This window comes from Bos taurus, chromosome 8, assembly GCF_002263795.3.
Source record: "Bos taurus isolate L1 Dominette 01449 registration number 42190680 breed Hereford chromosome 8, ARS-UCD2.0, whole genome shotgun sequence".
NCBI classification, from domain to species: Eukaryota; Metazoa; Chordata; class Mammalia; order Artiodactyla; family Bovidae; genus Bos; species Bos taurus.
Window position 1 is genome coordinate 45,958,723 of NC_037335.1, and position 23,483 is coordinate 45,982,205.

Sequence of the window (23,483 nt, forward strand, 5' to 3'; positions counted from 1 at the left end):
GCTTTCTTTCCCTTAATGATGGTCCTTTTCTAGGTAAGGATGTGTAGGGTGTGAGGGAGGAGGTAAGAAGAAGGTGGGGCTTAGTGATATTTTGATAAGGAGAGGTTCAATCTTATGGACCCCAGGATACCCAGGCTCAGAGCTCAAGGTTTTCAATAGCACTAGAACGAGCACTGTTTGATAAACTTCTCTGAGTTGGCCTGAGAAGCCACCTCATCAGTACTATTTTCTGTGTACTGATCAGACTTCTTTTGACTGCAGTTGACAAATACTCAGCTTGCACTAGCGTAAGGAAGGAAGGAAATGAATTAGGTCATGATATTCATAGAATGGTTGATCACTAGATAAAAAGTGCAGGGATGCAGCTCAACCTCAGGAAAACAGATGTAAGGGATGCTACTGCCTCCAGGTCTTGCTTCACTTCTGCTCTCTCCTCCTCTTTGTTTACCCTCATTGTATCACTGAAGACTATGAGAAACATGACTGCTATGGTTCTGTAATCTATAACTTAGATCTTCAACCAACAAAAAAGCTGGTTTTAAGATATCTTAAGTTCTGAATTTTAAAATTTCAGGTCAGATGTCCATTATTGGGCCAAGTATCTGTTTGGGGTCATCTGACTGGTCAAGGTTAGGTAGAAAATGGCAGCTCACCAATAGCCATAGGGCACAATGGACATTCCCAGGAGAAAGGAGAAGTGCTAGGCTGATAATCCTATGTATGCTTAGTTGCTCAGTCATATCTGCCTCTTTATGACCCTGTGGACTGTGGCCTACCAAGCTCCTCTGTCCCTGGTTTTCTCCAGAGAGAAAATTTCTCCAGTATTCTTCTCCAGAGAAGAATACTGAAGTAGGTAGCCATTTCCCTCTCCAGAGGATCTTCCCCACACACCTGTGTCAAACCTGAGTCTCCTGCATTGCAAGCAGATTCTTTACCATCTGAGCCAACAGGGAAGCCCAATAATCCCATAGATATCTACTATGTCCATTCCTATCTTGTAGATATTTATATGATATAATACTATATCCTATAGAAAGTTACTGCAGTGGAGAATGAATTCTAAATTCCAAATACCCAAATTTATAACACAAGTTTAAAATATAATCCATTAATATATTGATGTTAATGGAGGTGATGGGATTTCAGTTGAGCTATTTCAAATCCTAAAAAATGATGCTGTGGAAGTGCTGCACTCAATATGCCAGCAACTTTGGAAAACTCAGCAGTGGCCACAGGACTGAAAACGGTCAGTTTTCATTCCAATCCCAAAGAAAGGCACTGCCAAAGAATGTTCAAACTACCACACAATTGCACTCATCTCACACTCTAGCAAGGTAATGCTCAAAATTCTCCAAGCCAGGCTTCAACAGTACATGAATCATGAACTTCCAGATGTTCAAGCTGGATTTAGAAGAGGCAGAGGAACTAGAGATCAAATTGCCAACATCCACTAGATCATCAAAAAAGCAAGAGAGTCCCAGAAAAGCATCTACTTCTGCTTTATTGACTATGCCAAAGCCTTTGACAGTGTGGATCACAACAAACTGTGGAAAATTCTTCAAGAGATGGGAATACCAGACCACGCAACCTGCTTCCTGAGAAATCTGTATGCAGGTCAAGAAGCAACAGTTAGAACTGGACATGGAACAACAGACTGGTTCCAAATTGGGAAAGGAGTACATCAATGCTGTATATTTTCACCCTGCTTATTTCACTTATATGCAGAATGCATCATATGAAATGCTGGGCTGGATGAAGCACAAGCTGGAATCAAGATTGCCGGGAGAAATATCAATAACCTCAGATACATAGATGACACCACCCTTATGGCAGAAAGTGAAGAGGAACTAAAGAGCCTCTTGATGAAAGAGAAGAGTGAAAAAGTTGGCTTAAAGCTCAACATTCAGAAAACTAAGATCATGGTATCCGGTCCTGTCACTTCATGGGAAATAGACGGGGAAACAGTGGAAACAGTGACAGACTATTTTTAGGGGCTCCAAAATCACTGCAGATGGTGACTGCAGCCATGAAATTAAAAGATGCTTGCTCCTTGGAAGAAAAGCTATGACCAACATAGACAGCATATTCAAAAGCAGAGACGTTACTTTGCCAACAAAGGTCTGTCTAGTCAAAGCTATGGTTTTTTCCAGTAGTCATGTATGGATGTGAGAGTTGGACCATAAAGAAAGCTGAGCGCCAAAGAATTGATGCTTTTGAAATATGGTGTTGGAGAAGAATCTTGAAAGCCCCTTGAAATGCAAGGAGATCCAACTAGTCCATCTTAAAGGAAATCAGTCCTGAATATTCATTGGAAGGACTGATGCTGAAGCTGAAATTCCAATACTTTGGCCACCTGATCCGAAGAACTGACTCATTGGAAAAGACACTGATGCTGGAAAAAATTGAAGGCAGGAGGAGAAGGGGACAGCAGAGAATGAGATGGTTGGATGGCATCATTGACTCAATGGACATGAATTTGAGAAAGCTCTGGGGGTTGGTAATGGACAGGGAAGCTTGGTGTGCTGCAGTCCATGGGATCGCAAAGAGTCGGACATGACTGAGCAACTGAAGAGAACTGAATATATTGATGATTTCCTACATTAGCTATTATTTCGACTTTAAATTTCCCCACTCACCCACCCAACTGGCACCCATACATGCAGTTTTCAAAAATTGACCTTAGGGACTTTTCCTGGTGGTCCAGTGGTTAAGAATCTGCCTGCCAATGCAAGTGACATGAGTTCAATCCCTGGTCCAGGAAGATCCCACACACTGTGAAGTAACTAAGCCTGTGTGCCACTACTACTGAGCCAGCTCACTAGAGCCCAGGAGTTGCAACTACTGAAGCCCATGTGCCTAAAGCCCATGCTTCACAACAAGAGGAACCAGCACAATGAGAAGCCTGAGAACCTCAGCGAAGAGTAGCCTCTGCTCCTCACAACTAGAGTAAGCCTGCACATAGTAATAAAGCAATAAAGACCCAGCACAGCCAAAGATAAATTAAAAAAAAAACTGAATCTTTAAAAAAATAATTTTAAAAAATTGACCTTAGATATCACAGATAGAAAATAAAAATCTTGTGTAGAGATTTGGTGAACAAAACATTTTGTGGTGTTTTGAAATATTTATGAATAAATTTGAGTATTATATTGCTGCTTTTAATAGACACATCTTCTATTACTGTTTATAATATTTAATTTTGAAATACAATTACATTTTAATTGATATTAGTCACACTAAGTGTTTTCTTTATTTTTATCACACTAAGTTTTGATGCATTAACAAAGGTAATTAATTCACAAAAAAATTATGTTTCTTTGTTGAGATGTTAGATCCTCAATCAGATAGTTCCAAGTTCAATCAAATGGAAGAATTAATGTAATTTAATTTATTTATTGCAAAGAATTTATCTTCCTTTTGTAGAAAGTGGTAGGAAGAATATTTTGAAATTAAAATTTATGAATCACTTGTCACAATTTTTAAAACACTTGGGAAAACACTGAGCTGTTCCGCCAGGACCCAGAAGCATGAAATGAGCTTTTGAAAACAAAAAGCAAAATACCAAATAACCCCTACCCCCTCCAAAAAAAAACAAACAATGTTTTTTTCTAAATAAAGAGATCTCTTATGAATGGCATCAACTGGGTTTCAGATTTGACAGTGAATAAGACATTCTCCCTGCCCTTAGGAGGTCAAGATTACTGTGAGACAGTAATAAGACCTATAATAAATAACATTACCCTCAGAGGGGTCTTGCTGGGCAATTACTATGTACTGTAATACTTGCTAGGACTGGAGTAAGCAGAGTGCTCTGGAGACATCTAAGAGGAGCACTTAGGCCTGTTGGACCAGGGAAAGTTTTCTAGAGCAGGTTGTCCTAGCTCCTAGGATCCACATGGATAACTAAAGATGGCCCATTATTTTAGTTTTCAAAGTGAAGGAATTACTTGTCCTTCCCCTACAGTGTTTGAAAATATGTGTACATTTTTATATTAGTTAATTTCAGTTGCTCAGTTGTGTTCAACTCTGTGACCCCATGGACTGCAGCACGCCAGGCTTCCCTGTCCATTACCAACACCCGGAGCTTGCTCACTCATGTCCATTGAGTCAGTGATGCCATCCAACCATCTAATTCTCTGTCGTCCCCTTCTCCTCCTGCCTTCAATATTTTCCAACACCAGGGTCTTTTCCAATGCGTCAGTTCTTTGCATCAGGTGGTCAAAGTATTGGAGTTTCAGCTTTAGTATCAATCCTTCCAATGAATATTCAGGATTGATTGAATCAAACCTTTTGGATTGACTGGTTTGATCTCCTTGCAGTCCAAGGGACTCTCAAGAGTTTTCTCCAATGCCATAGTTCAAAAGCATCAGTTCTTTGGCACTCAGCTTTCTTTATGGTCCAACTCTCACATCCATACATGACTACTGGAAAAACCGTAGCTTTGACTAGACAGACCTTTGTAGGCAAAGTAATGTCTTTGCTTTTGAATATGCTGTCTATGTAGGTCATAGCTTTTCTTCCAAGGAGCAAGCATCTTTTAATTTCATGGCTGCAGTCACCATCTGCAGTGATTTTGGAGCCCCTAAAAATAGTCTGTCACTGTTTTCGCTGTTTCCCCGTCTATTTCCCATGAAGTGATGGGACCAGATGCCATGATCTTAGTTTTCTGAATGTTGAGCTTTAAGCCAACTTTTTCACTCTCCTCTTTCACTTGCATCAAGAGGATCTTTAGTTCTTCTTCACTTTCTGCCATAAGGGTGGTGTCATCTATGTATCTGAGGTTATTGGTATTTCTCCCAGCAATCTTGATTCCAGCTTGTGCTTCATCCAGCCCAGCATTTCACATGATGCATTCTGCATATAAGTGAAGTAAGCAGGGTGAAAATATACAGTATTGATGTACTCCTTTCCCAATTTGGAACCAGTCTGTTGTTCCATGTCCAGTTCTAACTGTTGCTTCTTGACCTGCATACAGATTTCTCAGGAAGCAGGTTGCGTGGTCTGGTATTCCCATCTCTTGAAGAATTTTCCACAGTTTGTTGTGATCCACACTGTCAAAGGCTTTGGCATAGTCAATAAAGCAGAAGTAGATGCTTTTCTGGGACTCTCTTGCTTTTTTGATGATCTAGTGGATGTTGGCAATTTGATCTCTAGTTCCTCTGCCTCTTCTAAATCCAGCTTGAACATCTGGAAGTTCATGATTCATGTACTGTTGAAGCCTGGCTTGGAGAATTTTGAGCATTACCTTGCTAGAGTGTGAGATGAGTGCAATTGTGTGGTAGTTTGAACATTCTTTGGCAGTGCCTTTCTTTGGGATTGGAATGAAAACTGACCGTTTTCAGTCCTGTGGCCACTGCTGAGTTTTCCAAAGTTGCAGGCATATTGACTACAACATTTTAACATTATTATCTTTCAGGATTTGAAAAAGTTCAACTGGAATTCTATCACCTCCACTAGCTGTGTTTATAGCGATGCATCCTCAGGCCCACTTGGCTTTGCATTCCAGCATGTGTGGGTCTAGATGAGTGACCACACCTTCATGGTTATCTGGGTCATGAAGATCTTTTTTGTACAGTTCTTCTGTGTATTCTTGCCACCTCTTCTTCATATCTTCTGTTTCTGTTTAGGTCCATACCATTTCTGTCCTTTATTGAGCCCATCTTTGCATGAAATGTTCCCTTGGTATTTCTAATTTTCTTGAAGAGATCTCTAGTCTTTCCCATTCTGTTGTTTTCCTCTGTTTCTTTGCACTGGTCACTGAGGAAGGCTTTCTTATCTCTCCTTGCTATTCTTTGGTGCTCTGCATTCAAATGGGTATATCTTTCCTTTTCTCCTTTGCTTTTCACATCCCTTCTTTTCACAGATATTTGTAAGGCCTCCTCAGACAGCTATTTTGCCTTTCTGCATTTCTTTTTCTTGGGGATGGTCTTAATCCCTGCCTCCTGTACAATGTCAGGAACCTCCATCCATATTTCTTCAGGCACTCTGTCTATCAGATCTAATCCTTTAAATCTATTTGTCACTTCCACTGTATAATCATAAGGGATTTTATTTAGGTCATATGTGAATGGTCTAGTGGTTTTCCCTACTTTCTTCAATTTAAGTCTGAAATTTACAATAAGGAGTTCATGATCTGAGCCACAGTCAGCTCCTGGTCTTGTTTTTGCTGACTGTATAGAGCTTCTCCATCACTTGCTGCAAAGAATATAATCAATCTGATTTCAGTATTGACCATCTGGTGATGTTTATGTGTACAGTCTTCTCCTGTGTTGTTGGAAGAGGGTGTTTGCTATGACCAGTGCATTCTCTTGGCAAATCTCTGTTAGCCTTTGCCCTGCTTCATTCTGTACTCCAAGTCCAAATTTGCCTGTTACTCCAGGTGTTTCTTGACTTCCTATTTTTGCATTCCACTGATAACATACAGCTCCTAAAATCTCAGTGGTTTAACACATAAAGGTGTATTTCCTGCTCACAGAAGAGTTTCTTTAGGTTTCTGGTCAACTTTCGGCATTCCTCCACAGAGATCCTCTGGGATTCAGGCTGATTGAGGTGCCATCATCTAGAAAGTCTTTTGCTTTGGCAGGGAAAAAAAAGATTTGAGAATTCTACAGGAGAAAGGAAATGTATCATTTCTGCTCTTTTTTTTTTTATTGGCCAGAGCTAGTCAAATGAACCTTACTAACTGCAAAGTTTCTGGGAATTTTAATCGCTTGTATTTCCAGAAAAAAGGAGAAATTGTATTGGCAGGCTAAATATCTGTCACATATGGAAGACTTCCTTGTAAAACTCCCATCCTAGGTGGGCTCCAGGGCTAGACTTTAGTACCTCCAGCCCTGAAGCCATTGCCCCTGTGCATATTAGCAAATGTCCCAAGGGCATCAACAGGTTTTGTGTTTTAAAATTCTATTTATCCCTTTGGTTACAGGCTTTCATCCAAAAATTGGCCTTTAAATTCCCCACTGGATTATCAGCTCTTTCATACTTTCAATGTGTTGGAATTTAAAATACACACACGGACACACGTGTGTGTATATGTATATATTGATCTAGCATTTCCACTGTTTTCAGTGAAAGAGTTTATCTGCAAAACTATGAGAATGTAGTCTGGCTGGTGCTCTGAGAGTTCCTAGTTTTCGACAATCTCGCTACTGAGATTATCTGCTCTGTCTCTGCTTCTTCCACTTGTCTTCAACTGGAACTTGGCTGCTTAAAGTAGCCCTTATACATGATGTAATCTAGGGATTATAACTTTGCCATAAATTAGTTTTCTTTTAATTTTTCCATTTCCTTTGCTGCTTTTGAATGATTTTTAGGAAGAAATGGAAAAAGTGTTCATTTGTGTAGCTAATGATGCTGTGAAAGTCCTGCACTCAATATGTCAGCAATTTTGGAAAACTCAGCAGTGGCCACAGGACTGGAAAAGGTCAGTTTTCATTCCAAGCCCAAAGAAAGGCAATGCCAAAGAATGCTCAAACTACTGCACGATTGCACTCGTCTCACACTCTAGCCAAGTAATGCTCAAAATTCTCCAAGCCAGGCTTCAGCAATATGTGAACTGTGAACTTCCAGATGTTCAAGCTGGTTTTAGAAAAGCCAGGGGAACCAGAGATCAAATTGCCAACATCCGCTGGATCATGGAAAAAGCAAGAGAGTTCCAGAAAAACATCTATTTCTGCTTTATTGACTGTGCCAAAGCCTTTGACTCTGTGGATCACAATAAACTGTGGAAAATTCTGAAAGAGATGGGAATACCAGACCACCTGACCTGCCTCTTGAGTAACCTGTATGCAGGTCAAGAAGCAATAGTTAGAACTGGACATGGAACAACAGACTGGTTCCAAATAGGAAAAGGAGTATGTCAAGGCTGTATATTATCACCCTGCTTATTTAACTTCTATGCAGAGTACATCATGAGAAACGCTGGACTGGAAGAAACAAGCTGGAATCAAGATTGCCAGGAGAAATATCAATAACCTCAGATACACAGATGACACCACCCTTATGGCAGAAAGTGAAGAGGAACTAAAAAGCCTCTTGATGTGAGTCAAAGAGGAGAGTGAAAAAGTTGACTTAAAGCTCAACATTCAGAAAACTAAGATCATGGCATCCAGTCCCATCATTTCATGGCAAATAGATGGGGAAACGGTGGAAATAGTGGCTGACTTTATTTTTCTGGGCTCCAAAATCACTGCGGATGGTGATTGCAGCCATGAAATTAAAAGACACTTGCTTCTTGGAAGGAAAGTTATGACCAACCTAGACAGCATATTGAAAAGCAGAGACATTACTTTGCCAACAAAGGTCCGTCTAGTCAAAGCTATGGTTTTTCCAGTAGTCATGTATGGATGTGAGAATTGGACTATAAAGAAAGCTGAGTGCCAAAGAATGGATGCTTTTGAATTGTGGTGTTGGAGAAGACTTGAAAGTCCCTTGGACTACAAGGAGTTCCAACCAGTCCATCCTAAAGGAGATCAGTCCTGGGTGTTCATTGGAGGAACTGATGTTGAAGCTGAAACTCCAATACTTTGGCCACCTGATGCAGAGAGCTGACTCATTGGAAAAGATCCTGATGCTGGGAAAGATTGAGGGAAGGAGGAGAAGGGGATGACAGAAGATGAGATGGTTGGATGGCATCATCGACTCAATGGACATGGGTTTGGGTGGACTCCTGGAGTTGGTGATGGACAGGGAGGCCTGGCGTGCTGCAGTTCATGATGTTGCAAAGAGTCAGACACGACTGAGCGACTGAACTGAACTGAACTGTGTAGCTATGTTCATAATGAAAGACTGTTTTAGCTATAGATACTACTTATGAAGAAAGGCTTTTTCATTTGTTTCAATGTTAATAGAATGAATTGCTTTGAAATGAAAGAACATTGTATTATCTACTCAGTATACTTTTCTCATGGATTCATAGAAGTGTGCATTAAAATGGTCCTTTACCTCACATAATATAATCTTTTCATGTTACATGTTCATGCTCAGTCACTTCAGTTGTGTCAGACTCTGTGACTTTATGGACTGTAGCCCGCCAGTCTCCTCTGTCCAAGGGATTCTCCAGGCCAGAACACTGGAGTGGGTTGTCATGCCTGCCTCCACAGGCTCTTCCCAATCCAGATATTGAGCTGTGTCTTGTGTCTCCTGTATTGGCAGGCAGATTTTTTACCACCAGCGTCATCTAGGAAGCTCCATTTTATGCTACTCTACAGTAATTAATTCAAGTTATCTAAGCCAGTAATATTAAGACTGTAGGGATAGGAGTTTATGCAGGTAATCAGGCATTTGTTTCTAGTTTGAAGGGGCCAAACTAGTCTTCATGCCATTCATGCCAGTATACTATCAAAGTGTTCTTTGGATAATAGTAATTACCAATATATAATACACTTTAAAGACTCAGTCTCTTTTTAGTCTTACTATTCCACCATCCTAAGTGTCTTTGGCCAGCCAACATAAGCTGTTTCTGGAGGGGAGATCAAAGGAACCCTAAGAAGTATCCTCAAATCTGAAGACAATTGAGATCCAGTAGTCAAAAAACATCGGTTAACAAAACGTCCCAATCCTGATTTGACCAGGACAATGCTGGTTTTCACCACTCTCAGTGTACTTAGTACCTGATTTCCCTCTAACCGTGTCCCAGGTGGGATAATCAATTATAGTGTCACTCCATTTAATCCATGTTCCTCCAGCTCTTTTCAAAGTCATACTGAAGGAGGAAACAGAATAGGCTCCATCTTGAAAGCTGGACTCCATCTCAGGCTGGACTGTGCACTTTGAGCTATATGCTCAGTATCTATGGAAACGACATACCAACTGGAAAACCAGACCCCCTGGATGGAAGAGCCCTAGGGCTTGTATCTAGACTCTCCCTAGCCTAAAAGAATACCCTAATTATCTGTGTAACTGAATAGAATCATAAATTCTATTATGCTTTTTGGGGTATGACCACAGGCCTATTGATAATTATCCACTGTTAACTACCTAGGCTTAAGGCATATGAATCACGGGTTTAAGGCATACGAATCAAGGGTTAACTTTGATTGTATCTTTCTTTTCCTTTGTTTAGACTAGTTTCAGAGAATTTGGAGAGATGAGTTTGAGCATCTACACTTAGGGTATATAAGGTTTTCACAAAAACTGGTCGGGATCCTTGGCTAAGAGGAGACTCTGCCTTAGGCCCATCAGTGTAATAAACCACTCCACTATCTGCATTGTCCTTCTGAGTGAGTTTGTTTCCCGGAACGCGTGGCTACAACATGTTTGGCAGTTAATTATACTGACAACATTTAACATTTCAACTGTTAAGATAAACAGTCTCCCATGCTGTATTTTTTTGTTTACTTCCTATATTCTCCATGGGGCTTCCTGTTTCTAAAGTTTCTTATACAAAATTTCACAATAATGATGGGTCTTATTTACATGCCATTCAATATATGCTGAGTGAGGGAAATGACCTCACTTATCTGTCTCCGTCAAATATTTTTCTTTTGAGTGCAGTTTTTAGGTTTCAAATTCTGTGGCTTCATAGTTATAAATACACAAATCACATACAGCATGAGACACATTGAAAAACAAAGTCCCTCTTCATAAGTCTGAAATGTCACCATTTCTCCCAAGGACATAAAATTTTCTTTATGACTCTTGCAAATATCTCTAAAAGTCTTCATTTGTCAGTTTGAGAAATGTGTCACAAAATAGCAATATCTTGGCATATAAATCATTTGCCTCTGAAATCTTTGAAGAGGATTGTCAAATATTTCTTTGTAGTCTGTGATTCTACTAGTTTTAATGCTTCTAATGTGCCAGGAAATATAGCTGAGTCTCTGGGGTAATTTTCATGTAAAGTCCTAGATAGCAGTTGATTATAAAACCTAATAGAAAAGGTTGGCTCAGATTTACATCAGAAATACAATAGCTGACAGAGTAGCTGTGAGCTACATTAATAGTTCTAAAATTTTAAATTAATATATTCTCCCATCTGGAGTCAACATTTTTAACATGTTTGAAATTCACGAAGAAAATGTGTTTCTTGTCAAGTAACCAGAAACCAGAATTCAGCTCTGATTTTCGTTGTCAGGTATTGCTCAGGTTCACACCCCCTTTGCAATCAGTGTTATGCATATGTATGCTGAGACTTTTCCCATTCAGCATGCAGATTTATAATTCCTCTGGAGACAAGTTTTTGTTGAAAAGAACTAGCATCTCTATATGCATAATCACTCCTTTTTTATGTGCATTTTTGTTGAGTGAGCTGGGGTGCTCTTTATTTTTATGGACATGTTTGAAAGCCTTTGCTTTCAGCATTTATGTTAAGGTGACAGGAACAAAATGTAAGAAATTCAATTAATCAATCATTTAAGATTTAATGAGCATTTACAACATGTAAGTCTTTAGGCACTGAGATCACAAAAATGAGTAAAAAAAAAAAATGATCCCTGTGTCTAAGATGTTCTTAGTCTAATGAAAAGGAAGATTCATTAATGGATAATTGTTTTAAAACGTGAAAGGTGGAGAAGTTTGCAAAACCCCACTGCATTTCCCTCAGTTAGTCTTGACACCACAGAGAGAAACCTTAGGGAGTAACTTGGTCTCCTCTCCTGCAAGAAGAATCCTGTGATTTAACCCAACCTTGTCCTTTTCTGAGAGCTGGACCACTATGGCTTAGGGCAGCCTGAGAGGATCTTCAGATCCTTGCCCCAAGTATGTTCTGGAATTGAGTTTGTTTAGTCCTGGAACTCAGTTGGGAATTTATGTGTTCAGTCAACTAGGGCTTACAGATTTGATTTGATGTGAAATCATCCAGCTCTTATGGTAGGAAACCCAAGCTCCCAAAGGACCCCAGAAACAAATCCAGAAAGTGTTTTTCATGAAGTTTTACTTGGGACTATGTTAGACTGGAGGAGACAGGAAATACAGGATCTAGAGCATTCAGGTAATTGTAGGATTGGTAGTGGAGTATTTTCTACAATGGAACCTACTTGTGCTATCTTTGCCTTACTAGATTCAATTGACCTTAATCCTCTCTGAATCAGTCCAAGTGGCATTTTTGACATCAGGGTCATCATTCCAAGCTCCTTTTTATACAGTTGGCAGCTCTGATCCTGTCTTGTCAGCCCTTTCCTCATTTGTAATTCTGTTCATATTCATACTGTTTCTCCCACAGTAGGGTAGAGAAAGCAAATTTCCTTTCTTGTAAATAAGGATGTCTTACATAAAGATTTCTCATATAAAAAAATAGCCACAGCTTAGCTCTGGGCTTGACAGAGCAGAAGCAAGGCTGATTGTCAAAGAAGATGCTGGCCCTGCTGGCAGGAGGTCAGGAGGTCCTAGAAGCACTTCTTCCAGCAAGAATGTTAGTCTGTATCTGCACACCTGACATAAAAAACACAGCTCTTCCTTCAGTGAACAGCACAGAATACCTGCATCAAGCTGCTTTAGCCTTGAACTGACTCCTGCTGTCAAATTCATGTCTGGAGAAAACTAACATCTGCAGATCCAGTCTGTAGACTACACCAGGGCTGGTCAATAATGACCTTTATACTAATCCAAAGCGATGTGCAAATTATAAAGACAATGTAGCAAGTTTTTCACATAGCTAAATTTATTCAATTTAAAGGATTTTAAGATTGATTTTACTTATCTTTGGTGTTGGAAGCCTTCTTATTAAAGGTGATGGATAGTTATTTTATTTTTAATGTTCCTGTTAAGAGAAAGTGTTGGCAATTTTATGTTGGTTTTACAAATTTGGGGATAAAGTTTTGCTGCTCCATGAAATGCTGAGGTTTGGGGACCACTAACCTTATGGCAGAAAGTGAAGAACTAAAGAGCCTCTTGAAAAGAGGAGAGTGAAAAAGTTGACTTAAAACTCAACATTCAGAAAACTAAGATCATGACATCTGGTCCCATCACTTCATGGCAAATAGATGGGGAAACAGTGGAAACAGTGACAGACTTTTTTTGGGTACTCCAAAATCACTGCAGATAGTGACTGTAGCCATGAAATTAAAAGATGCTTACTCCTTGGAAGAAAAGCTATGACCAACATAGACAGCATATTCAAAAGCAGAGACATTATTTTGCCCACAAAGGTCTGTCTAGTCAAAGCTATGGTTTTTCCAGTAGTCATATATGGATGTAAGAGTTGGACTATAAAGAAGTCTGTGTACCAAAGAATTGATGCTTTTGAACTGTGGTGTTAGAGAAGACTCTTGAGAGTCCCTTGGACTGCAAGGAGATCCAGCCAGTCCATCCTAAAGGAGATCAGTCCTTGGTGTTCATTGGAAGGACTGATGCTAAAGCTGAAACTCCAATACTTTGGCCACCTGATGTGAAGAGCTGACTCATTGGAAAAGACCCTGATGCTGGGAAAGATTGAGGGCAGGAAGAGAAGGGGATGACAGAGGATGAAATGGTTGGATGGCATCACCAACTCAATGGACATAAGTTTGAGTAAACTCTGGGAGTTGACGACAGATAGGGAGACCTGCCATGCTGCAGTCCATGGGGTCGCAAAGAGTCGGACATGACTAAGCGACTGAACTGACTGATCCAAGAATCTGGTATACAGTCATTCTCTAGCTCTTTCTCAACCTTGGTACTTTTGACATTTTGGATCAGATAGTACTTTATTGTGTGGGCTGTCCTGTGCACCATGGGATATTTAGCGGAGCATTGCTAGCCTCTTTCCACTAAATGCCAATAGAAAACCACTCCACCCAGATGCAGCAACTAAAAATGTCTCAGGATGGGTTTTAATGGAATAGGTGGGGACTATGATCAAAAAATTTGAAAGTTACTGTTCTACAGACATTGTAAATTTTACTTCATTTATATTCATTATTTTCTCATAAAGAATTTTTATTGCAATAAATGAGAAGTCATGGCAGCCATAAATAAATTCAGGTAGCAGTCAAAATAAGGCTATATAAAGTATATGTATATGTATAGACATATATATGTCTATGTATATAATACTTTGATTATGCATATTTACATTATTACAAAGATGCTATAAAGCTTAATTGATATTGACAAAGTATTTAAAAATCCGCAACAAAGCATATTGTAGATAGATATAATATTATTACTCATAATAACATTTGCATTTTTATGTCACTTTTCACTTGAGACTCTCATTCAATTGATTTGTGTCCTTAGTGTATGATTCCCAGTTCATCTTGGGGAAACTGAGGCGCAAGTCAATGTTCAACTGACATGATAAAATCAGGACTAATTAGGCCTCTCATATCCTTTATAATACCCTAATCATTTTTACTGTTATTATATGTGGCAAATAAGCCCCTGAAGGCAATGGCACCCTACTCCAGTACTCTTGCCTGGAAAATCCCATGGATGGACGAGCCTGGTAGGCTGTAGTCCATGGGGTCGCTAAGAGTTGGACACAACTGAGCGACTTCACTTTCACTTTTCACTTTCATGCATTGGAGAAGGCAATGGCAACCCACTCCAGTGTTCTTGCCTGGAGAATCCCAGGGACGGGGGAGCCTGGTGGGCTGCCGTCTATGGGGTCGCACAGAGTCGGACACAACTGAAGTGACTTAGCAGCAGCAGCAGCATACATTTAGTATTATAATAAATATATTTTTATTGTTAATTTTACATATTGAATATTTTATATTTTACATTTTTGAACACATATGTTTATTTTTGCTAGGTTGGCAGCATCTAGGAAATAGGGGCAGGTCTTCAGCTGCATGTCTCTCAGAACCTGCTGGCTCTGGGCACATCATTTGTGGGCAGCCAGCAGACTTTATGGAATGCCAATTGCATTGGCTTAGTCCTCCAAAGTTTCACTATAGATTGATGTTTTAATTCTGGGCTTTTGATTGTTGTCTGAGATTGTGGTAAGAAAAGGAATGTGTCTGTATTTTTGGTAATCTAGTTATAATACAACTTAAAATACATGGTGGGATAATCAAGGCTGCATTCTGACTTTCATGGACTTTCTTTGCCTTCATGGGTCCCTTCCTCCATTAAAAAAGTTTTAAATGATAGTTTATGATTGCTTTGGTATAAAGATGTATATTGTTCAAGCTTGATTATATTCTTTTTTACTGATTTGAAAGTGATTAAAACACTTTCCTTGGCCCCTAAAAGTTTCCCAGGCCCTGGACACTGGGCCTGTGTGTGTGTGTGTGTGTGCTCAGTCACTCATTCATGTCCAACTCTCTGTAGCCCCATGGATTGTAGCCTGCCAGGCTTCTCTTTCCGTGGGGTTTTCCAGGCAAGAATACTGGAGTGGGTGGCCATTCCCTACTCCAGAGGATGTTCCCAACCCAGGGATCCTATATTGCCTAAGATAGAGATGGGCCCTGGAAATAATACATTGAAATATTACTTGGTGTTTTGGCCTTTCATTCCTGTGTTCCTAGGGAGGTATTCTGGTTTTATTGCCTCAGGGAAGAATGACCCAACAGGCAACAAAAGAGCTAAATTCTTGGCTTTGAGGTTCAAAGCTTTAGGTCTTGGGATAGATTTGAAAGAATAGATGAAGAGCTGGGCTATTCTGTCCCTTAGTAGATGAAGAGTTCATGCACCAAAGATGAAAGAGGCCAGAGAAGTTGAGAATATGTGGATTTGTCTGGGATCCCAAACTTGGATTAAACTTTGGAAATCCTAGAGTAGATGGGACCTATCACTGCCTAATCATTTATTCCCAGGGTAATGTTTCCAGAGCTGTTGATGTGTGGGGCTCTGATGTGTCTCCCAAGCCCAGTGTGGTGGAGACATGAAACAAGTGCCTTCTTGGTGGGCCAGGCAAACAACTCAGGGATGGCATCTGGGTTTCTAGGAACCCTGGTTGGAGAAGGACACAAAAAGGTTTTTGGTGGTTTGGATAGTGGCAGGCTTCCCTGGTGGCTTAGATGGGAAGCGTCTTCTTGCAATGCAGGAGACCAGAGTTCGATCCCTGGGTTAGGAAGATCCCCGGAGAAGGAAATGGCAACCCACTCCAGTATTCTTGCCTTGGAAAATCCCACGTACAGAGGAGCCTGGTAGGCTACATTCCATGGGGTCGCAAAGGGCTGGACACGACTGAGCGACTTCACTTTCACCCTTCTGGCAAAGTGCCAGTCTGTGTAGACTGTGTGGCAGGACGAGGTGGGCAGAGCAGAGCTCTGCATGGATCCATAATGGAAGAACATTGGAGAAGGAGGATGTTTCCATGGGTTCCAGCAAGGAGATATGATGCCAGCAAAGATGGACTCTTGGCATTGTGGTACCACATGAACTCTTTAGAGTTGGAAGAGAACCAGAATTGACAGATTAGGTTTTTCTCACCTGAAATTATGAGCACTTGGAAAAGAAATTAAGTACAATAATGGAAAAATTAAGTTACAAATTTTGTACCTCAGAATTTTTTGAAGCCAGATTAGTATTCACTATATATAGGTTTATATGGGTTCTTTACATTATTTGCAGGACCTTCCACCTTTAATTTTTTTTCCTTTTAACTCTTCTAAAAATCTTAAAATGTATTGGTATAATTTCTGTCCTCATTTTACACATAAGAAAATAAGGGCACAGAAAAGTTAAGTGACTTCCCCAAGGTCACACAGCTAGCACTTTGCTGAGCAATAACTCAAGCCCATGACCCCATTCACTCTACCATTCCTGTTTTGTGGTTTTTTGTTTTTTTTTTTTTTTTTTGATTAATTAATTTATTTTTGTCTGTGCTGGGACTTCACTGCTGTGTGCGGACTTTCTCTAGTTGCAGTGAGCCAGGACTACTCTCCAACTGTGGTGCACAAGTTTCTCATTACATGGGCTTCTCTTGTGCAGCATGAGCTCTAGAGTGCTCGGGCTTCAATAGTTATGGTGCACAGGCTCAGCTGCCCTGCAGCATGTGGTATCCTTGTTCCTAGACCTGGGATCAAACCCATGACCCCTGTATTGGCAGGCAGGTTCTTAACCACTGGACCACCAGGGAAGTCCCCTACTCCTGGTTCTTAATGTCTGATATTCCCCTAAAAAACTTCAGTGAGAGCTTTCTCTCAGGCTCTCAAAAAATAGTATTGGTACCAAAATGCTGTTAGTGTTTTGCAGTTAATGCTCAGATGTGAGGAGGGCTGAGGGCTCATCTGCTGAGGCTCTGCTAATATGCCCTGGGCTCCCTCTCTGCTGTGTTCTATGCAGAGCTCTGCTTCCATGAATGGTGGTGGGGAGGTAAGGGTATAATCTGAATACAGGGCCCCAGCACCAATGCAGTGGGATGAGGTGGGGTGGTCAGGTCCTAGGCTGGGTGCCCCACCCAGGTTAGTTGATGCTGTTCTGCTTCTACAGTCCTGTACTCACACTTAACAACATTGTAGATTTTTCTTGTTTAATTGCCCACTCCTTTCCAGACTATGAGCAACTGAAGGCAGGAATTACACCACACTTACTCCCCATTTGTATCTCCTGCACCTAACAGGATGCCTGGCATGTAATAGGTATTTAAAATATTCGCTCAACGAATGAGCAGATAGGTGGATGGATGGATAATAAGATCCTGGGTACCTCAGTGTCCCTCACATAGTCCTAGTCCCATATCTCTTGATAAAAAAGCAAGCCTCTTTTGATGGGTGTTTGGGTTCAGTTTCCTTTATCTCACCTGAGAAAGCTTTGTGAAAATAGCTCCTTCTGTTGTGGGCCACTTCACCTCCTCTTTCCTTCCTTATCCCCAAACCTTTCCTTTATTATTATTTTCCACCACTGTTTTAGTCAAAATGTTCAGAATACTTTTCCTCTTTCATCTACATGTTTTAAGAACTGTTATGTTTAACTGTTAACTTCCTTTAAACCCTCTTTAGAAGCAGAGACCACATGTTATAAATCCATATGAGTAAATATTTTACTGTCTCTTGTTTTGAGAAGAATTGTAATTAAATTTCATGGTGGAACAATTTCTAAAGTGGTAAGTTGCCTTTCTAAGATATTACCATGTCTTGTTTTAATTCTTACTTTCAGTAACTAATTTACATTATTAAATAAGATTCACTTCACTGGAGTCACTGAATAATCACTGCATTGGATAAGTGTTGTTTTATGACATTAGTTTTATCACGTATGCTAAATTGTTTTTAGGAAGTAGCCTCAGTATTACCTGAAAAAAGATGGGCAATATATGTCCCAAATCCAGTAAATTTATCATTAGAACAATATCACAAATATAGTAAACTTTCATTGCATTATTTTTAAAATATTTAAATGCAATACATGATAAATAAGCTTTGTCCTTTAACAGATTCTAATTTTTTTTCTTAAGGCACCGTGACAGAGAAACTTATCCTAAAGATTATGATATAGAGGGTCCTGAAGAAGTGAAAAAACTATGTAATTCAACATATCGTCGACTTGGAACCAGTGAACCCCCAGTAAGTAGTAACCACTAATTTCTCTAAGTCCAAATCTTCCTCCTAGTGAAACATGAAAAAGTAGAGGGAGGAGCATTTTCTCAGGGCTCCTCTTACTTGTGTTAGTTACTTAGGCAGGTGGCTTAGCCACTGTTTGCCTCAGTGACCTTACCTGTAAGATGGGAGCACTTCATAAGGTTACTGGGTAAATAAAGCAAATAAAGTGCTTAACTCAGTGCCTGGCACATAGCAAGTGCTCAAGAAATTATTACTGCTATTGTGATACCTTGCTAGATGTCTCCTCTAACCTTCATCATCACCCTATGAAGTAGGTATTCTTATCTCTATTTTACAAATGCAGAGAAACTCCTAGACGTTAAATGACTTACTCAAAGTCACCCAGCCAGGGAGGTGAAAGAGTGAGAGTTTGAACCCATTTCTTTGATTTTATATCTTTTGTATTTAAGGTGACAGAGTTGTAAGTAATTTAAACATGCTATTATTTCTTATAACATTTGTACAAACAAGTTACTAAAGGAGGAATCATTGCATAAGTACTTCCTGTTTGAATTGTGGATGGATTACTCCATGGTTATTTAGGTGTTTTTTTCTTTCTTTCTTTAAAAGATAATTTTGTTTATTTATTTATTAGCTGTGCTGGGTCTTTTTTTTCTATTTTATTTTAAATTTATTTTTTTATTAAAGGATAATTGCTTTATAGAATTTTGCTGTTTTCTGTCAAACCTCAACATGAATCAGCCATAGGTATACATATATCCCCTCACTTTTGAACCTCCCTCCCACCTTGCTCCCCATCCCATCCCTCTAGGTTGATACAGAGCCTTGTTTGAGTTTCCTGAGCCATACAGCAAATTCCCATTGGCTATCTATTTTACATGTGGTAATGTAAGTTTCCATGTTACTCTTTCCATACATATCACCCTCTTCTCCCCTCTCCCCATGTCCATAAGTCTATTCTCTATGTCTGTTTCTCCATTCCTGCCCTGTAAATAAATTATTCAGAACCATTTTTCTAGATTCCGTATATGTGTGTTAGAATACGATATTTATCTTTCTCTTTCTGACTCACTTCACTCTGTATAATAGGTTCTAGGTTCACTGACCTCATCAGAACTGATTCAAATGAGTTCCTTTTTATGGCTGAATAATATTCCATTGTGTATATGTACCACAGTTTCTTTATTCATTCATCTGTCAATGGGCATCTAGGTTGCCTCCAAGTTCTAGCTATTGTAAATAGTGCTGCAATGAACAATGGGATACATGTGTCTTTTTCAACCCTGGTTTCCTCGGGTATATGCCTAGGAGTGGGATTGCTGGGTCATATGGTGGTTTTATTCCTAGTTTTTTAGGGAATCTCCATACTGTCTTCCGTAGTGGCTGTATCAATTTACATTCCCACCAACAGTGCAAGAATATTCCCTTTTCTCCACACCGTCTCCAGCATTTATTGTTTGTAGACTTTTTGATGATGGCCATTCTGACTGGTGTGAGGTAATATCTCCTTGTGGTTTTGATTTGCATTTCTCTAGTAATGAGTGATGTTGAGCATCTTTTCATGTGTTTGTTAGCCATCTATATGTCTTCTTTGGAGGAATGTCTGTTTAGTTCTTTTTCCCACTTTTTGACTGGGTTGTTTGTTTTTCTGGTATTGAGTTGTATGAGCTGCTTGTATATTTTGGAAATTAATCCTTTGTCAGTTTTTCATTTGCTATTATTTTCTCCTATTCTGAGGGTTGTCTTTTCACCTTGATTATAGTTTCCTTTGCTGTGCAAAAGCTTTTAGGTTTAATCAGGTCCCACTTGTTTACTTTTGTTTTTATTTACGTTATTCTAGGAAGTGGGTCATAGAGGATCTTGCTTTGATTTATGTCATTGAGTGTTCTGCCTATGTTTTCCTCTTAGAGTTTTATAGTTTATGGTCTTACATTTAGGTCTTTAATCCATTTTGAGTCTATCTTTGTGTATGGTGTTAGGAAGTGTTCTAATTTCATTCTTTTACATGTAGCTGTCCAATTTTCCCAGCACCATTTATTGAAGAGGCTGTCTTTGCCCCATTGTATATTCGTGCCTCCTTTGTCAAAAATAAGGTACCCATAAGTGCATGGGTTTATTTCTGGGCTTTCTATTTTATTTCATTGGTCTATATTTCTGTTTTTGTGCCAGTACCATACTGTCTTGATGACTACAGCTTTGTAGTCTAATCTGAAGTCAGGAAGGTTGATTCCTCCAGCTCCATTTTTATTTCTCAAACTATTTAGGTGTTTGCTCAATCAGTGTGAGGCAGGAGCCTCCCAAATTCTGTCCTACAGTGTCAAGAGATTTGGGACTAGTTGACGGCTCAGTTCAACTTCTTAGTTTGGCCTTGGGGCCTGAAGAGTTGGTAATTTCACAGACAGATATGAATGTGTTTAGAAGTCTGGGTTTGGATCACATTCTTCCCCTCAAAGCCTGGGCTACTTTAAAAAAGGGTAAGCCTAGGAAGATCCATAATTCTACCATTGAGGATGGCTCTAGAAAATTCTCTGTTCTGCAAGATGATGGGAAAAATTTAGCTTAGCAGAACCTATGCTGTTCCCCATTCCTTTTATAGTTATCATAGGCAGAGAATAATAAACATAGACTGAAAATGGGAATTTATTATAAAGATGCAGCTGCCTGGATATGGAAGAAGGACACTTACTGGAACCAAGACAGCTCTAAAGCAAGTCGTCTCTCTCTCTCCCTCTCTCTTTCTCTCCCCTCTGTTTTCTCTCTATCTGATACACACACTCTTTCTCAGAATCTCTATTTCTCTCTGCTTTGTCCTCCTTTAGTCCCACAGCTTAAATCTCAGGGGCGTTCTGCCAGTTTCCCCAGTTTTCACCCTGCCCTCTTGCCTTTGCACAAGGCTGCCTAAGTGGTCATTAGCCAGCACATGGATGGAGCTCTTGAGTATAATGCCCAACTCAGAAAATAACCACCCCTTCCCACTTCTCCAAACCCAGCTTACCCTTGCTTTCTTGAGCATGGTGAGGATGAGAGCAAGGTGGACAATGCAGGCATTGTCTGGCATGCACTTAGCATCTTTGACCCTTAAAAACATTTATTTTTTATTCCTAAATGAAAATACTCTTGATCTCTAGATTGTGGGAGGAAGTGAGATGAAGTGAAATATAAGGAGTAGGAACCTCAAACATTTATTCCTTATATTCCATGCATTGTAGCAGTTAATTCTCAGGTTTAATAGAGAATGTATAAATGAAATAATATTTACCCTCTTTATGACTTTCATTCATAGTCATTGAAACCTTGTCCTACCAGGTTTACAGTGTGTGTTAGATAGGAATGTTACTGAATGAACTTGGGTCCACTTCCCAACCTGCAGCAAAGCCAAAATTCAGTTTGAAAATAGAGACAGGATTTTGGAAAAGGTTTACTATAAGTCTCATCTGCAAAACTAAGTTACAGATATGAGGCTCTGGTAATCTATCTGCAGTAGCAGAGCAGCAAGAAGGGAATCAGCTACATATTCATCAGTGGTGGGACAAAGATAAGTGAGTAATCAGGCCCAGATTTGGCTTAGGGAGATGAGATATGGGCCATGTAGAAGAGAAAGATGACAGAGAGCCATTTTAGTGCCTGCCCAAGAGCATCTCATGTAGGAATGGGAGAGAGATTGACTGTATTTCCATGAACTGAGCCAGGACATCGAAGTACAGAGATTGGCATCCTGTATCATGAAACACACCGCTGAATGTTCCCAAAAGAGTTCTCAGCTTCTATTAGAACACTGCAAGAAAGTCAGGTTTGAACGTCCTTCAGTGCCAGAGAGGGTCAGACACAGGCAAACCCAGAGAAACCCAAAACAAGAGTACATGTCCACTTTTCCCGCATTTGCTTCTCTCCTTCCTCATGTCTTCTCACCCTCAAACCCTCAAGGAGCCAGAAGGAGTTGGGGTGTAGGAAAGAATTCCAAGGGGGACAGTTGGGGAGAAATCAGCTGAAGTAGACCAGACTGACACATGCTTCTTGAGAACCTTTCATTTTAAGTGAAATTTTGGCTGGTACGTGGGACTGGGCATTTTACTTACTCAGTAAAACTGTTCTTGGGACAGAAGTAGCCAAAAGGTTTTTATAATATCTGAGTGACCAGAAAATCCTGAAGCCTGTCCTATATTTCAGCAAAGAGCATAAAAAGGAACTATCCCTTCCAAGTAACTATGGATGGACAGCAGTGAAAGAATAGATTTGTTTTCTGATTGTACCTACTTACAAGACCTATTTGTTCAAAGAGCCAATTGCCCATTTGTATATAAAATAGAAGTCTATTCACATCATCCCTCTCCATCCTCTTCCCTTACTTTAATTTTCTTCATGGCACTTCAATGACTGGACATATTTAAGACTTGTTAGCTGTTAATTGTCTGTCTCTCCCTACTAGAATACAAGCTTTATGGGAGAACAGATGTTGGTCTTTTTTGTTCTCTGCTATATCTCCATTTCCTCTAATGGTGTCTGGCACATAGTGTGTGTGTGTGTGTGTGTGTGTGTGTGTGTGTGTGTGTGTGTGTTAGTCGCTCAGTCATGTCTGAATCTTTGCAACCCATAGACTGTAGCCTGCCAGGCCATGGGATTCTCCAGGCAAGAATATTGGAGTGGGTTGCCATTCCCTTCTCCAGGGCTGGCACACAGTAGGTACACAATAAATATTTATGGAAGGAGGAAAGAAAGGAAGACTGTATTCCACAAATATGTATTAAGTTCCTATTATCTTGTTAAGTGCTGGTCTAAGAAATGTTGTGCCAAGTCATCATGATGAGTGCTAGGGTTAGAAACATAATTCAAAGCAAGGTCACTGTACATCAGGAACTCACAGGCTTTGGGGGGGTAATGGGTGCATGCAACTGCAGTGGTGGTATGTATGATGGATAATATGACAGGAAGAAGGTCAGGGCACTTGAACTGAAATAAGTTGAGGAGAGGGTCAAGGATGGCTTCCTAGGGAATTCCCTACTGGTCCAGTGGTTAGGACTCAGTACTTTCACTGCCGAGAAACCTGGGTTCACTCCCTGGTTGGACACTAAGATCTCGCAAGCTGTGTGGTGGTGTGGCCAAAGAAAAGTATGGCTT

The 23,483-nt window shown here is 40.0% G+C and overlaps 1 protein-coding gene across 4 annotated transcripts in view; it reads left to right on the plus strand.

Annotated features, from left to right (window-relative positions):
• Positions 1 to 23,483, plus strand: part of CFAP95 (cilia and flagella associated protein 95) — a 158,884-nt gene that overhangs the window by 64,196 nt on the left and 71,205 nt on the right. For 3 of the 4 annotated variants that reach the window (XM_059889246.1, XM_015472489.3, NM_001079625.2), the window contains 1 exon segment: positions 18,263 to 18,371. In XM_059889246.1, coding sequence (XP_059745229.1) covers positions 18,263 to 18,371 — 109 coding nt within the window. 4 annotated transcript variants of the gene reach the window in all.